The sequence below is a fragment of the Epinephelus lanceolatus genome, chromosome 19, assembly GCF_041903045.1.
Source record: "Epinephelus lanceolatus isolate andai-2023 chromosome 19, ASM4190304v1, whole genome shotgun sequence".
Taxonomy (NCBI): Eukaryota; Metazoa; Chordata; class Actinopteri; order Perciformes; family Serranidae; genus Epinephelus; species Epinephelus lanceolatus.
The window spans coordinates 4,013,057-4,031,555 of record NC_135752.1 but is presented as its reverse complement, the minus strand read 5'-3'; the positions used below and the strand labels follow the sequence as shown (position 1 = coordinate 4,031,555).

The window sequence follows — 18,499 nt, the reverse complement described above, 5'->3', positions numbered from 1 at the left end:
TAGTTAGACCCCAGGTGGTGCCCAAGCAACAGCCCTTTTGGCCTCTGACTATAAGTGACCTTTTTGTAAGACATGTTTTTCTATTTCTTTTAATCATTTTACATTTGAGTTTTTAAATGTGGCCCATGGTATCAATTCTCAATTTAAAATGTGCTGAGTGCCTGACGACTGCATTTGAGTTGACCTGCCCCTCCCTCTTTAACATCCCCTGTCACAGTCCCTACAGTTAACAAACACAAATCGAACATCCTGCAGAGCAGCATTCACATCTCCCTGATCCACATGCGTGGACAGTCAGGTAACAACAGTGTTTGCCCTAAGCCTTGACATTGTTTGTCACTTTTGTAAAATTTAACCACTATTACAACATCTAAATACAGCCAGACTAACTCAGGCAGTAAACCAACATTAAGCTTAACAACAAACTAGTCTGGTGTCAAATCACAGTCTCCCTCCAACTCTCTGCCCCTCTGCCCTCCCTGCCACCAACTGCCTGTTGTAAGCGGAACTCCTTACCCATTTCTACATGACTTTTTAAAGCAAAACCAAACTAAAATATTGTTTCCACATCTTGGCTCTGGTAATTATTTCAAACAAATCTGAAATGATTTTTGGTGCTGCACGAACATGCTGTGCACAAAGAGCACAGAGGAGGAGCACAAAACTGTAGCCACTGCACGCGTCTGTTCTTTAGGATTATTTATTGAGGCTTGTTAAGGAGATAATTTTAAGAACTAATATGTGACTTTTTAAAAAGGAAAGAGTTGGAGAAGAAAATGAGAAGAGGAGTGCAATGGAAAGCAGTGGAGAATAAAGTTAGAGGAGGAGAGGAGGGCTGAATGCATTTGAAGCCTGATTGTTATAACTGAACAGAGGCCTACTTTGTAGATTGGAGGGTAGATTGGTTTGTTGGTTATTTATTCAGAGAACAGCATTTATCAGTTTTGTGTTAAGTTTTGTTGATTGTGAATGGTGATTGAGTTAATAGACCTATAAAGCCTGTACAATGTGGCATTTTTTCTTTGTTGTTGCCCATTATAAATAAATGATAAATGTAGAAAGAGAATGTGCATGTGTAGCAGCTGCTAGGTACATATAGTATAGAGTTTGAGACATCTCAGACAAACATTTCCCTTACTCATAACTGTGCACAAATGTACTGTGTGTACTTAGGCCTCAATAGCTCTTCTGGTGCTGGCAGACACACAGAAACTTCCTGGCAGGGTGCACTTTGCAAGAGAACAAATAAAAATTTCTGCATGCCCGCATTCAAAAACTTTCTGTGGAAGGGATGCCCATTTTTTCACTTGAGCAACTGCCCCACAAAATTTCTGTGCACAGCATCTTCAGACTTAATGGTATGACATCACAAATGTCAGTTTTAGCACTCTAGAGTTGCTCATGTTTACCAATATTTTTGGACTGTCTTAGACCATAGAAATAACATGTATGAATTTTGAAAATTGGCGTAGTTCCCCTTTAACATGCCAAAAAAAAATTAATTAAACAAAGCAAATAAAGTGAATGCTACACTAGAATCACAACACAGAAAACAAAGTGAAGAGGTGCATTGCACCATTTCAGTGTTGTCCAACAGAGGGCAGCATAGACTTGCCAATACTAAATGCAAAATACAGTACATGTCATACTGAGAAAAACTGTCCAATCACAGCCAGGGGCATGGGCAGAGCTTCTCATTGCTGACACAAACTCAAGCTGTAGGCATGCATACACCTGTGTATGGCAAGCCGGATAGTCAAACTTAGTGATTAAATGTTAAAACGGCTTGCCATAGTCATAATGCAATGGTAGATATCTATAATGACAAACCCCATACACATGAATGGCAAAAATAGTTTGAATCTTACTAGTCAAAACTGAATTACAGATATCTGTAACTGTAGTTTTGACTAGTCAGAATGACATTAGTTCAAATAAACACAAGAAGTTTGTGCTCTAGAGAAAGGATCAACACTCAGTGAAAAACCTAAGCCCTATGATAAGCTAATATGGCAAGGCTTAACTATACAAACCAATGAGCAGTGATAACTAGCATGTCTTTGGGGTCATCGGGTGGGAACCTCCTTTCACCAGTGTTTCATCTAGTTGGTCCCACGACACCTCCAGGAGGCTAGACAATGATCTCTAGCGTCCCAGAGACACTCCCCTAATGCCAGCTCTCACTGCTACCCGCACCAACCCAATAACCTCCTTTACTTTACTTACGCATGGTTTCTCAGCCCAAACAGCACTGCCACCTTCAACCAAACCCAGGCTCCATACATGCGAGCTCTAGGTAGAAGCAGGGCTGATACTACTTTTCCTAGCACATTCACCATACTGTATTTCACACGCTACATAGCATAACTACCATATAAGCTAAAGTTAAAGGAGCTAAATGAACTTACAGGATCAGCACACTCACCTTGCCGCATGGCCTCAAACAAAATGGATTCAAATAGGCCACTCCCACACTTAAATACTTCCTCTTCCTGGATTTCCTCCTGAGAGGAAGTGGATCTCTTCACCTGATCTCAAGGAGTTATGTGCCCTGTTTAGTAGTTCCCCCTGCTGGCCCCCAACTGACATTACTTCTTCTCTTATAGATGAACTGGCTACATTTAATTGCTTCATCTGACATTTCCCTCACTGTCTTCCTCAAACTCTGTCCCCGCACGCCGAGTTCCCCCAGGAGCGAGACAGCTGATCTTGCTATGAATCCCCTACACCCCACTTCCACTGGACAAATCCTAGTCTTCCATCCTCGCTGCTCAGCTTCTGCTCCTAAGTCTGCATATCTAAGCTTTTTTCTTTCATAGGCTTCTTCCACTGAGTCTTCCCAAGGAACTGTCAGCTCAATGAAATAAACTATCCGTTGACTCACTGACCACAACACTAAGTCAGGCCTCTGCCTGGTACAAACTATTTCCTAGGGAACAACAAGCTTTCCCCCTAAATCTACTTGCATTTCCCAATCACAAGCACCTTCTAGGCGGCCACACCCTTGCCTCTTCACTAACTTATCTCTTCTGTGTTTCTCTCCCTCACGGACAAACTGAATTGCTAAACTCCTATCCTTAACACCTTCTGAATTCACCTGTCTTCGTTTCCCTTCGATGCCTGCAGCTAAACATTTCAACACCTGGTTATGTCTCCATGTATATCGGCCTTGTGACAAGCTAACTTTACAGCCTGACAAAATATGCTTTAAGGTTGCGGTACGTGAACACAATGGGCATGATGGGTCCTCATTTACCCACAGTTTTAGGTTCTAGGGGGTTGGTAACACATCGTATGTAGCCCCTACCAGGAATCTAATACGATTCTCCTCCATACTCCACAGGTCCCTCCAACTAAGCTTCCTCTTCTCTACACTTTCCCAATTCAACCACTGTCCCTGTTTAGCCTGGGCCACTACCTTTGCACCCCTTAGCATCTCTTCCTGTCTACGTATCTGTTCTACAACCAGCTTTCTTTTATCTTTGAGACCTGCTTTATTCCATACCGGTTTGCCTGAGCCAAGCCCCAGGCTTCCCCGGCCAAACTGAACATTATCTACAATCTCTGCATGCCTAAGAGCTGCCTCTGCCTCCTGAACTGCTGATCTTGGGTTCCACTTCCTCCCCTTGGTTGGATTTGGAACCACGCTCCTAACTACCACGTCCTTACTCCCAGATAACAAGAGCTCTGTCCTGACCTTGGTACATTTAAATTCCTCTGTTAAACTAGATACTGGCAGCTGAAGTATCCCTTTTCCATACAATGCAACACTACTTAAGCACCTAGGAGCACCCAACCACTTCCTAATATAGGAGCTAACCGACCTTTCAATTCTCTCCACTACGGATATTGGAATTTCATAAATTGACAGTGGCCACATTAACCTAGGATATAGCCCAAATTGCAAACACCACAACTTCAACTTTCCTGGAAGTTCGGATTTATCTATTCTATCCAATCCTTCTGCCACATCTTTCCTAAATTTCACCACCTGTTCCTCATCATTCAACTCCACATTGTACCACCTACCTAAGCTCTTTACTGACTTTTCCCTAATTTTTGGGATTTCCTCATCATCTATAACAAACTTCCTATCACTTAACTTCCCTCTACGTATCGAGATGCTTCTAGATTTACTAGGCTTGATCTTCATGCTGGCCCACTTGAGGTTCTTATTTACCTTCTCTAATAGCCTCTTTGTACATGGCATTGTTGTGGTCACCAGTGTCATGTCATCCATGTAAGCCCTAACTGGTGGAAAATGCAACCCATTCTGCCGTCTCTCTCCACCTACCACCCACTTAGAAGCCCTGATGATTACTTCCATTGCCATAGTAAATGCTAATGGAGAAATTGTACACCCTGCCATGATGCCTATTTGTAGCCTCTGCCAACCTGTTGTGAAACCTGCTGTACTTAGACACAACCTAATATCCTGAAAATATGCTTTCACTAAGTTAACAACTACCTGTGGCACTCTGAAGTAGTCAAACGCACTCCAAATGAGGCTATGTGGTACTGAACCAAACGCATTTGCAAGATCTAAAAATACTACATGCAGGTCCCTTTTCTTAATCTTCGCTGCCTGAATCTGGTGCCAGATCATGCTAGTATGCTCTAAACACCCTGAAAAACCTGGTATTCCTGCCTTCTGCACCATGGTATCTATTAAGCTATTCCTTTCTAAGTAGCTAGCTAATCTCTGCGCAACTACACTAAAGAAAATCTTCCCCTCTACATTCAAGAGAGAAATCATCCGGAACTGGCTAAGGTCCACAGAATCCTTCTCCTTAGGAATGAGGACACCCCCTGCCCTACGCCATGCTCTTGGTATAATTTGCTTCTCCCAAACTATTCTTAGCTGTTTCCATAAAAATTTAAGGGTATCAGGCGCACTTTTAGAAACCCAGTAGGGGACTCCGTTAGGCCCTGGGGCCGAAGAAGCCTTTGCACGCCTGACCACCTCCTGAACATCCTTCCACCTAGGTGGTCTGACATCCATCTCATGCTCTATCCCTTCTAATGGAGGGATATCAGGTGGGAAACCTATTATCCTATTCTTCTCCAAATCTGAATATGTATTTCTCAAATATTCTTCAACCTCTAGCCTTTGTGCTTTGAGCTGCCCTCCCTTTTCCTGGCTGAACAATCCTTTAACAAACTTAAAAGGGTCCCTGAAAAAACCTGTCCTTACATGTTCCTTCTTCTTCCTCTTTTTCCTGAGATGCTCTGCCCTTCTAAGAACTGCTAACCTGCTTCTCAACTCCTCTTGCAACACCTTAATTCCCTCCCTTTCTTCTTCTGTAGCCTTTCTCCACACCTTTCTTAACTGTCTCCTTTCCTTGACTAGCTCCTCTATTTCTCTTTGCCGCCTAGATTTACCTGACTGTACCTTCTCACTCCTCTTTCTCTCATGCAACCCAAACCTCTCTACACCATATGAGTAAATTATATCTCCCATCTTTTCTAACCTTTCTATTGCATTTCCTCTAAGCCTACTTAAGATTACTGACAAATCTCTATTAACTATCTCCCATTCTTTACTGTCATTTGCCCTAGGCCATCTAACTCTAGCCTTTTGCTCCATGGTTCTCTCTCTGACTGGCACACTGGCCTCATTGTCACCTGCATCCTCTCTTACTACCCCCTCCTCCTCCTCCTCAGTGGCAGCGTTACTGATATCCTGCGAACTGTGGTTTTCTACCTGCCGCTGGACTTCATTCGACTGACTCGACTGACTTCTTAGGAAGTACTGATCAATGCGGCTACTTTGCCCTTTCTTTGCCACACACTTCTTCTTTCCCTGATGAGTTCTGAGGCCTTTTACTGATGTTACTTTCTGCCAGCCACAAGGACAAACCTGAAGCATCTTGTTCTCAACTGTGCTACTTTTATCCTCTACAGATGCGCTCGCCTTGCCCTGAGTGCTGCTAATTCTAGCCCTGGTGAATAGGTCCGTGCCCCTATCCTTCACTGAGTCACAGATCCAATGCGTAGTCGTGTCCGTTCCAATGTCTGTTACCGTGTAATCCACCTGTGAGTCATCTTCCACCCCTGCTCTCGCTGACTCTTGGGGTATTTTTCCTATGTTGGCTGTAGCTAATTTTGGTTGTAGTAAGGCTGCTAGGCCTCACCACTGCTACCATGGGTTGCTAGCCCATGCCAGCACCTGTAATTCAGTTTTGACTATTCAGAATGACGTCATAGATATCTGTAATTCAGTTTTGACTAGTCAAAATGACGTTACAGATATCTTAAATTAAAATTCATACTAGTCACAATGACATTACTACTAGTCAAAATGACGTTACAGATATCTTAAATTAAAATTCATACTAGTCACAATGACATTACTACTAGTCAAAATGACGTTATAGATATCTATAATGGTAATTCCGGATAGTCAAACTTAGTGATTAAATGTTAAAACGGCTTGCCATACCATGTAGATATCTTCAATTGATGATAATTAAAGATATCTTGAACTTGAATTATGACTAGTCAAAATTAAATTGTAGATATCTCAAACTGGAATTACAGATATCTACAATTCAGTTGCAGATATCCGAAATAACAATTGTAGATATCCGCAACTACATTGGAGATATCTATAATGACAAACCCCATACACATGAATGGCAAAAATAGTTTGCATCTTACTAGTCAAAACTAAATTACAGATATCTGTAATTAGAGTTTTGACTAGTCAAAATCTAATTACAGGTATCTTGAATAAGAGTTTTGACTAGGCAGATTCAAACTATTTTTGTTGCAGATATCAGTAATGAATATCCAATCTAACGATTAAATGTTAAAACGGCTTGCCATACTGTTGTAGATATTTTGCATTTTTTATCGCATGTGCTTGAACGCAACACCCTTCGCGTTGTGGAATGACGTGTCAAGAAAGTGCCGGAAGCATTCAGTTTGTCCAAAATGGCTTACCAGACACTACAACAGGAGTACTTACAGATTCCGGTTGTTACCAGGGCATATACAACCGCCTGTGTCCTCACAACTGCTGCAGTGGTAAGACAAATTCACATGTTCACTGTGTCGGCTGGGGCAAAGCTTGGTGCTGCTTATCATAGCTACGTTAACGTCGTTACTGTGCTGCTAGCTCGGTGGTTTAGCCATAGCACCTGTGAAAAGGATACGTGTCCGAATCTTATGATCCAGGATGTTAACTCACTTCAAGTCACAAACAAAACTAAAGGCAAAGCTACCTGTGACCGGAGTCTTGGCTTAATTTTAACCCGTGAACTAAAAGTGGAAGGATACGCTCAGTTGCGTTTAAGTAGCGTGGTAATGTTAGTTTCCGGAAGGCTCACAAGCTACTGCTGTTATGTCTTTAGCAGTTAATGCTTCCACATACAACCATATCTGTAACCATTGCTGTTCTCTTTAGAGGAGCCCACACCAAACTTCTGTCAAAATTTGGCTAAACCAAACTAATGTATGTCTTTGTACTCTGTAAAACGTAACTAAATATCTTAATGTATCGTTAGAAACAAATGTTATTTTGTAATACACTTTATGTTATTGCATGCGTATTTTCTATCTGCCTATTAAGGTACAGAATTGTTATCAATTGAAAACAGGCAAAGTATCAAAAGTGAAGAGAAAGGAGGAGCGCACACCAGGGTTGGAGAGGTGCTGACAAATTTGAAAAAAAGATGTCAGGCGCACACTCTAAGTCACTCTAAGTTGGTACTCAAGTACCAACGTTTCGACTAGACCGTCTTCATCAGGGTTTTAGTAGTATCAAAAGTAACATCATTGATAGCACAAAACTGTCAATCTTTGTGGTATTTCTGTTGAAATACTTTCTTTATTATTATTGGTGCATCAAAGGAATACTTCACCCACAAATGAACATTTGTATATTAGTCAGTCATGCCATGTTACCTTGAATTTGTGAAGAAAAACGTTGTTATTCTCACATGCCCAAAACGGCTAACATATTGATTTATTGGTTGATTGGGGTCATGTCTGACAACAGCAAAACTATATCAAAAACAACTGTTGACATACTCTCACATATCTTGTGCCATATAATCCAAATTTCATTTTTCAGTCACATGCTCTGTACAAGTGGTGAGAATCACCAGAGGTTCCTCAATGTGATATTATCCTAATACTTTGGTCACAATACAATATTATTGCGATAAAGGTGTTGCAGTTTACTGAGTATTGCAATAAAATATATTGCAATATATTGGGATTTATTACCTTTTTTTTCAACTGTATATTATGTCCCCAAAGGAAAACTTTTTCAACATCAAATAAGATATAGTTTTCAGTCTGTTTGTCTCACTTCAGTCATTTTATTTGCAGCAAAATGTAGCTAGTGGACTGAAAAAGCAATTAATTAAACTATTCAAGTACGCAACCTAAAGTTATTTAAAAAATTGATACTTGGCACTGTGTGTCGATGCAATACGGCCACACAAAAATATTGCGATACTATGCTGTATCCATTCTATCCACTCTTTTTGAAACCAAACAACATAAATATAAACACATTACAAGCATTTAAGTGCTGCGGCAGAAACCTCTGTGAGTCACCAGAATTTGATTTTCTCATGTGGGTTCTGACGATGCAGGACAACAAACACCAAAACTGTCCACTCAGTTACCTGTCAGAATTTCATGTTTACTCCTCCTGATTAATTTGCAAAAAGTCAGTGTGAACAGGAACTGAACCAAAACTAAAATGCAACACTGTATAGTTTTTTCTCTCTGGTGTGGACCCAATTAACCCAACTACAGATGTGAAAGCACCCTTTCTATTTAAAACTGTACTGAAAGTGAAACTTATCTATGATCAAAGCCAGACACCAGTACTAAGGTTTTTACCAAAAATGCAACTGCTGCGAAGTACTGAGCATACCACTGGATAAATGACACTTGGATTATGCTGCACAAGTTGTGTGAGAGTTTGTTAACACATGTTTTGATATAGTTTTGCTGTTGTTTAATGCAGTCTCCAATCAATCATTAAATCAGTATGTTTACAGTTTTCCATGGAAGCATGCGAGAAAACCAAATTTTCTTCACAAATTCCAGCTCACATGGTATGACTAATCGATACACAAGTGGTCATTTTTGTGGGTGAAGTATTCCTTTCATATATGAGATGATGATTTTGTATCAATGTGACACCCATTTTAAAAGATTTGGCTACAGGGATCTCTAAAATTCTCTAGTTGTCAACTTAAGTGGAGGAGATAACCATGGAGGAAGTGAAACATATGATCACTGTTAGGCTGTAGGCTGATCATATATGTTGGCAGAAAATCTGAATCTGCAAAGTAACTAATCATTCAAGCTGACAATATCTTATGCAGTCCAGAGTTTCCCTCTGAAGTAAAGCAGATGTAAAAAGTATCAGAGAGAGTACCTGAAAATTGTTTCAAGTACACTGCTAAGTTAAAGGTACTTACTTTATTTCCCTTTCCATGTCTGAATAATAATGTAGATTAAAGGGTTGGTTACCTCTAAATTTTCATTTTTTTACTGTATTGTATTTTATTGTTGATTACTGTATAGTACAGCCAGAAATCACACTTACTACACACAGTAGCACATAGAGAGTACACCCCAGACAGTGTGCTGTCAGCTCAGTGTACAAGGCACAAAATAGCGTCAAATAAACCTGCTAAACTAGCTGTTAGAGTCATTTGCTACAGAGGAGTCTTTTTTTTAACCTGCCACAGCTTTATGTTGACTAAAGGAATAATTAGTTAAACGTTTCTAAATTAAAATTCTGGCTTCTTCTGAGTTGTAGATACAATCTATTTTTATATAAACTTAGTATCTGCCCAGAGAAGAAGGGATACAATGTACTTGCATATTATGTAAAAACTGGATGTGAAGTATGGAGGCCCAAATTGTTCAGAAATGTGTAAACAAATAATGAAATAAATAAGTGAATAATAAATGAATAAATGAAATAACAGTTTTTGAAATAATTAAAGAAAGTTTTCCAACTCCAGTCTGTATTTCTAAAGTTTATCATTGTCATTTTCAGTTTTAAAGAATTTACTTTTTCTTTCATGGTAGCATTTTACATTTTGAAATGTCCCTTTTCAAAGTTTTTTATTACATTATGGTGTTTTCCAATAACACTTTTATTTAACGCCTCTTTTTATAACATGGTGTCACATTTCATAATGTCCCTTTTTATTTCACTATGTTAAATTTTCATAGCCATACAACCTCAACAACTGCCTCCAGAATTAGCCACTTAGCACCTGCTAAGTCTCAGTCTTTTGTTGCACCCTTGCATATGCAGATGTGTGCATGTACACAATCTTTTCTGTGTGCAGACACATTTGCTTACAGGTTTAATGGAGAGATTTTAATGTGTTTTTGTTAAACCAAGTGATAAGAGTGTGTTGTGTGCAATAGTGAGTGCATATACATACATGCACGCATTCAATGAGGTTATATGTAAACACTTTACCCAGTTTATACTAAGTAGAATATGCCAATCACCTGTGTATGACAAAAAAAAAACAGAATATGTCAACTGGGCGGTATATGGATTAGTCATGTAAACCATATTCTGTTTAGTGTGGGATTTGGTACCAAGGCCCTATTTCAGAAAGCAGGATTAGTGAAAACCCTGAGATGAGGGAAACTGTGTTTTTCCATTTCAGAAAGTGAGGTAACTTAAACTCTGGGTCAGTTAAAGTGATTACTGTGGTACTATGGTTACTGTGGTCAGTTACTGGGGTTATTGACTCTGAACCTGATCTGCTCACTAGCAGGTTTTCTTCAACAAACCCCAAGTTGGTCTCTGTCTCATTCCTCCTTCTTACAGAGCCAGACAAGCTGTTTTATTTCCTCATTCAGTCTGTATGAAAGAGCATATCGAGTGCACTTGCTCTGCCTTTTATTTACCTGTTGCCACGGTGAATCGTAGCATCAGAGCTCCATTGATGATGACTTTTTTCATTCACTGTGCACAAGCTTAACTCAGAGTGGACATACTCAGAGTTGATTGAACTGACTAGTTCAACTGACTGAGCAGCTGTTCTGAAACTGATAACCCTGAGTTTTCCTTCTCAGGGTCCATCAACTCAGAGTTCAGTATTAGACTCAGAGTTTGTTAAACCTGCTTTCTGAAACAGGCCCCAAAAGTTGCCTCTGTGAAGATACTGGCTTCCCTACAAATCCATGTCAATGCCTTATTTTAACTAAGAGCGAAAGCAGAAAAGGCTCATTTATACAAATTCACATCACGCAATAGAGTGAGAGAGTTTCTTCTTTGAGGCGAGGGTTTAACATTTTTATGTTTTTTTTTGTCAGATGTATGTTAATGTTATTTGAAGTTGGATCATTCATCTGTATCATTGTTGTTACCATCTTTAACATGTTTGTTTTGTCTTCTCTCACAGCAACTAGAGATCATTACACCATTTCAGCTATACTTCAATCCGGATTTAATTCTAAGGAACTATCAGGTAAGCAACCTGACCCACTGCTCATCTTCATCCTCATCCTCGGGAAGATTCAGGGCCCATACTCTAACTTTTCATAAACTTCACAGGCTTAATAACTTCAACAATCTGTCTAAGTTCACCAAAAAGTAGTGTCAAAGTCCAGCTGAAATGAAGTTGCATCAATTTGTCTGCTACACCTCTATCTGCTATGTATATGTCCTGTGTTATACTTTTAGAAAAGAAACCAAAAACTGTTTTGGTTTCATGATGGTTCCTCCTAGTTTTGCTTTAGATTGACAGGATTGTAAGTATCAATCTACACAGCCTTATTTTGATGCAGCCAATCAAATCTTATATAAAGCAGTGAGGTCAGTGACAAACATCTAACACCTGCACTCTGACAGCCTGTCAGCTGCTGTCAATCAAGCAGAAAAACGACAGGGCGACCTCTCTAGCTCACCTGGTAGAGTGTGCGCCTCATATAGGCTGAGTCCTTTGCAGTGGCCTGGGTTTTATTGCGACCTGTGGCCCTTTGCTGCATGTCATTCCCCTTCCCTCTCCAACCTTTCCTGTCGATGTACATCTGTCCTATCAATAAAAGGCAAAACAGCCAAAAAAAATTCTTTAAAAAATCATTATCAATACAAGTAAAAAGAACACGTTGACATTATTTGACAACAAAAAGGATGACTAATGTGATTTCAGCGGGACTTTAAGTTAAAACAGTGTTATATGATGCAACATTTACACTGAATCGATCACCTTTGTTGAAAAAACGAACAGACATCCATCATGTGGTTTTCCTAAACTGACAGTGGTTTATTACATCAAGATTAATATCAGATATAATTTGTTCTTTCAGTTTTCCCTACACAGTTAATTAGGTTTCTGCCACAGACTGCTCTGAGCTTTATTCATTATCATTTACATGTCATGTGGTCTTCCTCACATAACTATTTCAACTAGCTGCCGGACATTGAGCAGTTAAACCTTGCCTCTCATCACTAATAAAATAAAACTTATAATTAATGAAGTACTGTTGAGGAGATTTAAAAAAATATTGAGATATATATTGTGCATCAAGATATAGATGAAAAATATTGTGAAATAATTTTCAGAACATATCACCCAGCCCAAGTGTGTATGTTATGTACAGCTGAATGTTCTCTTTATTTCTCTTTTTGTAGGTATGGCGACTAATAACCAACTTCCTGTTTTTTGGTCCGGTTGGCTTCAATTTCCTGTTCAATATGATTTTTCTGTATCCTTCTCAGTTCTGTGTCTCACTTCATGGAGCATTTGAAGTGTGTTTGCATGTTTTTGTTTCACAGGGGAAGGCTGACATGGTTTCAGAGATGGGATGGTGAAACTTTGCAAATACACATTATAGAGATACATGCTGTAAGATGCACAGTCAACCAAACTAATGAAACAAATGTGTATGACGTGGCAGGTCTTAAGTATTTAGCTGGTAATGGTAACAACTGTAAAATGGTTCTAGCATAATTTCTGTGTAGATTTCCTTAACCATTTACTTTCAGGTACAGATACTGTCGTATGCTAGAGGAGGGCTCTTTCAGGGGACGCACGGCTGACTTTGTCTTCATGTTCCTCTTTGGTGGGCTTCTGATGACTGTATCCTTCCCATTAGTGTTTCATTAAAAAAACATGTTTACATACAGATAATGATGTCTTTAGTGAACAATTCTATGACCAGTAACTCAATTATTTCTTACATTGACCTCGGTATTGTATCCTTTAACTTCCACAGACCTGTGTTATTTGTGTGTGATGCTGTTATGGGTCAGTAAAAATCTACTCTCTGCATCTTTTGATTTCTTCTTTATCGCAGGCTACCAAGGTAGTAGCTACTTAGTATTGATCCATTAACAATGCACAGCAGTTGAACTGTGTACAGGAAATATTAGATTTTTATGAAACTATCATTTTTCGAACCACAAGCTTGTTGGATACACTGCACCTGCATCCCTGCTGCCAAATTAATAGTGAGTGATGCAGAGATTTAAAAAAAAAAAAAAAAAAAAAAAAAAAAAATAGCTGATGGTATTTTCCCATCTTGCTTTAGTGACATATGCTGATTTCTCTGTGGTAGGCTCCTGATAATGATATGCTGCTGCTGTGTGCACCACTTTTGTCACTTTTTACAGTCATATGCCTGTGGTGTGCCATATGCTCATTGTTAATGGTATGCCATTTTACCTAGTGATACATTGCTGGTTGATGGACAAGTATCTCAGTGTTGTTCACGGGGCACATGACATTACCTACCAGCATATGACAATTCTTACTGCCATATGCCACTGCTTTGGCCACATGAAGTCGGCATGCCACTTGTGTCTTACTCACCACTGCTTACCTCATAATAACTGCTTATTGTATATTTCCTGCTAGTAAGATCAATTTTGATTCATGCAACTATGAGTGGTTGAAATGCCATGACAATTAAAGTTTTTCATCCAACTATAGAGCTCCAACACCTTCATCTACTCAGTTTCCTTCATCCAAAGTGAGTTAATGCTGCGTAGTAGAGTGGCCCTCTTTGTATGCATGGCTTGCTGATACATTGTGTTTAAATTATTTGTCGAGAAATATGTCTGAATGACAGTTTTCACTGACATATAGTATGTTCCGCATAAAATTCAAAATGCACCAGTGGCAGTTGTCACCAGCAGGTACTGCACTATGTAAAACTGCAGCTTATTCTTAAACCTTATTCTGGATGATAACTGGATTGGTAATGATATGGATTTTGGATAATAGATTTTTTACTGATATCCGATATGCTGATATATAACAACTTATTTGGCCAATAACCAATACCGATATCGATATATCCACTTTTTTCCTAACTAATATTAGTGATCAGCAAGTCTCTTCTGTATGGAATTGACATCATATTACAGTGTTTCCCATTAATTAACGACAGTTTAATTTGACCCGTCATAGTTTCTTAATAAAAGATTCAGGCTGCCGAAAGTATTGACTTCTCATGATATAAACAATATCTCGAAAGCTGTAGCGTTTTGTGCCGATGTGCTCAGGCTGTCAGATCCAGCGCTCGACAGTGCGAGCGTTTCACTCGACTAAAAATAAGTGTGTGCGAACTGTAAAAAATATTTAGGGGCACATGTGCGCATAAAAAAAATCAGCCGAAGCAGCCTGTATTTTTGTCAATAAAAAAATATGATAATCTAACCGCAAATGTTGGAGGACCTCCAGCCGCCTTCCCTCTTCCCCGTGTGACACGGTTATGGGTGGTTTTCCAAGCCACTGTCGGCACAATGAATGTAAGTCCCACTGTCGGCTGGGTGGAAATAAGTCAAAGGGCTCTTGTTTCCCGGCGCAGCGCAGGGTGGCGAACCCCGCGCAAAGCTAGTTTCGAGCAGCGCAACCCGAGGCGCGCTCAGTTTGGTAGTTTGGCAGACCGAGGTGCGCTGAGATGGGTGTGGCGGCGCAGCAGGGGGGAGGTGTCGACAGATCCAGCTTGGCGCAGTGACAGTTTCGTGCCAAAAGGCTTCGCCGAAGGTGCGCTAAAAGCTCGCCATCTGAAACCAGGTCTACTGTCAGCGCAGGCGGAGCGCAGCCGGTGTGAGCCGAAGTTTGGCTGACCGGCTGACAGTGCGCACACGTCACCAAAACCTCACAGGCAGGTTTCCAGAATATCAGGCACATTAATAATGCAATAAATAGCCACAAAACCACAATCTAGCAACTATCTGCAATCAGCACATAAATGTATCTCTATATCGACTGTCCCGTCACATCTGATGTCAGGTCTGGAACTGGAGACTGGAGGACTGGAGGTCTGCCCGCAGTTCCGTATATTCGGACACTGCGAGCTTGGACCTCCCGGACCAAAACATCAGTTTCCTCCTGGGAGAAGTTTGTCCGTCTGACGCTGCTGCTCTCTTCTGCCATGGCGAATTGAGTAAACTCTCATTACGCCTTCGTGTGGCACATTTAAGGGTGAGGAGAGGGGCTCATTTGATTGGTGTGATGTGTGTAAAACCCACTCCACGCCTTCTCTCCTCCCTCTTTCCGACTTGCGCAGGTAGGAGGGACGGAGGCGGGACAGACGAGTAGCTGCGCCAGCGCGCACGGTGTGCCAAACTTGCAAAATCCGCCTGGCCATACCCAGTTGGCGAAGCGCAGGTGCGCTGCGCCCCCGCCTCGCCCGGACTGCGAAACTAGAGCCCAAAGTGTGGAGAAGAGGGACCGGGAAAAGCGGCGGACCTCCGGGGAAGCCTGCTCCGTTCTCCCCGCAGTTAGGGACCGTTCGCCATGGTACTGCTGCTGGGCAGGGTGGAAATAAGTCCTGCAGAGTTACAGAGGACCCGGAGAATGTTTTAAGATAGTAATAACATTATATAAGATAATCATATTACAAAGATAATGTAAGATAATAACATTAAAGACAAAATTAAATTGCAATACTTTATCAAAACTTGATGATTTTACCTTCCTGTACATTTTGTATACAAATCGATTTCAGTTTCAATTTACAATATTCAAAATTTTCTTCCGTGGGGGGGTGAGGAGGAGGAATGTCTCTTCCCCTCCCCCATAGTTTCCCAAAATCCTGTGGGAAACACTGATATTATGCATGCATGTTCTTATTGTGATGGACCACCAGCAGATGGAAACATGAAATTCAATACTTTTTAATGTACATAATATTCATTTATTGTGCAAAATAGGAAAAAGCATGTTGGCTTACTCCGATTGTTCATTTTGAAGCCGATATTGGACGATATCGATAATATTATCTTGCATCCCTAATAATAATAATCACTCATTGCAATCAGCTGTCACTGATGTCATGAATACTAAACTTTAATTCCATCACTTTTAGGGGCAGTAGGCCTACACATGCTGCATCTTTAAATCCCGGAAAAACATGAGGTCGGGTGCTGCTACTCGTGTCTTTTCTGTGTCAGCTTTAAAGAGGGCGGCGGCAGGTTGCGTCAGAGGTTGCTAAGCAACCTCAATAAGCAACGTATCGTAGACCATTTAATTGAAATCCTGAGTGCTGATATTTCTCTTAGCAAACTGGAATTTCGATCCATTTTAATGAAAATGTATGTGTAATAACCTTTTGATTTTGGTATAATATTTCAGAAGTATAGATTTTTCAAGTGTCCTCTTTTTAGTGAATATTCAAAAGAACTGTTTTTACATTCTGTAGTCTCTTAGATGTATTGAAACAACATATGTAGTACAGTGGATCCTTTGAGTCCTCCAGGTTGCGGGTGGGTTACCAGCACATCCCAGGAATGCTTGATCAGATTGGGATCTGGGTTCATTTCTTTGTCATGTTCCTTAACAAGGCTTCAGATATTTGGCACTTTTGTGAGTCTGGTATTTCTGGGCCAAGCCTTCACTATCATGCTGGTGTACGTGTGGAGTCGACGAAACCCAAATGTCCGCATGAACTTCTTTGGCCTGCTGAATTTCCAGGCACCCTTCCTTCCCTGGGTCCTGATGGGATTCTCGCTCCTGCTGGGCAACTCCATCATTGTGGATCTTTTAGGTACCTACCACCATCATCTGCAACCATTATTTAGTACCTCAGTCATATGCCAGAGGTAACTGGTATGGTTGGTGGTTTACAGTATGAGTAGCGCTTGTGTTAAAATGTTGTTGTTCTTAACCTTTCTTGAGGTATTGCTGTTGGTCATGTGTACTTCTTTCTGGAGGATGTTTTTCCCAACCAGCCAGGTGGTGGTAGATGGCTCAAGACCCCATCTATCATGTGAGTCTCACAATAACAGTATTATCATGATGTCTATAGATTTTTTTAAGAAAGAAATAATAATAATGTCATCAGTAAAATTCATCTTTAACTTTGTTAATTGTGCATTTTCTCTCTCTCTCTCTCTCTCTCTAGCTCTAGCTCTCGCTCTCGCTCTCGCTCTCTATCTAGCTATCTAGATATCTATCTATGGCCATCTGCCAATGAGATTTTGTGTGTGAACACAGATTTAGCTTGATGACTGCACCAAATCAGGGGTTTTCAATGTCTGACACTGTGCCCACCTTTAGAAATTTTTAGAAAACCTCTCATCCTCCTCCTCTGTGTGTCTCCCACAGAAAGATGCTGTTTGACACACCAGAAGAAGATGCCAACTACAACCCCCTGCCTGAGGAGCGCCCGGGAGGGTTTGCCTGGGGTGAAGGACAGCGCCTTGGAGGTTAAATATGCCCCTCGATCGTCCCTGATTGTCAGGTCACTTCCAAGGACATTCCCTCAGAGAGGTGAAGGGGACAAACATGGTCTTTGTTTTTGACTTGTTTGTTTAGTTCTGGATGAAGAATGCCAAACAACCAGAGCTGGTTTGAGGATAACCGTCTGTTGTCTTTGTGTATGGGCTTAAATCATCCCCAGAAACTCTTCTTGATGCAAGATTGTTGCTCTAAGACTATTTGGGAGAACACAAGCTGCTCGGATTGAACTCTGGATGGTGAGCCTTTGGGCTTGAGTGATGTTTGTCTTCATCTCCAAAAAAAAATTTGATATACAGTTGTCATACGAAAGAGAAAAAATGACAGCAGTAAAATAGCAAATTGAATTAATTCAGATGCCGAGTGCATTTTTTTTTTCTCATTTCACTTTTCTAAAAAAATAAATAAATGTGTGTGTGGCAAATGATGCTTTGGTTTCATCTCTTTGAACTGTGGTAGCACTGCATGAAACCAAAGTTGCTCTTGTTGCTTCATTCTCTGTACACAGCAAGCCATTGTGATCTACAAATATTAAGATTCTAACTGTCCTCAACTTCAGCTTCTCATCCACCTTCAGTTTTTTTCACAGCTGTTTGCCTTTTTATTTCATTTTATAAAAACAGCCTTAAATCAGATTCATGTAGGTATGTAATACACAAAAAGGACAATTATTGCCTATTATTTCTATGTGACAATACTTTTGGCTTATTTATTGGATTTTTCGCTTTTTTTCTTTTTAAATGTTACCATGTGATCCAGTTTACTGGCCCAACAGCATGTGGGAAGGTGGATTATAAATCCTTGGA

At 40.4% G+C, this 18,499-nt stretch overlaps 1 protein-coding gene across 1 annotated transcript; it reads left to right on the top strand.

The window, feature by feature from the left end:
* The first annotated feature begins 6,888 nt into the window (after positions 1 to 6,888).
* Positions 6,889 to 18,120, top strand: derl2 (derlin 2). Its single transcript, XM_033646534.2, has 7 exons — positions 6,889 to 7,029; positions 11,406 to 11,471; positions 12,638 to 12,711; positions 12,992 to 13,085; positions 16,806 to 17,001; positions 17,133 to 17,223; positions 17,562 to 18,120. Exons 1-7 carry the CDS (start codon positions 6,937 to 6,939, stop codon positions 17,665 to 17,667), a joined length of 720 nt encoding a protein of 239 aa, XP_033502425.1. The 5' UTR covers positions 6,889 to 6,936; the 3' UTR covers positions 17,668 to 18,120.
* Positions 18,121 to 18,499: the final 379 nt, after the last annotated feature.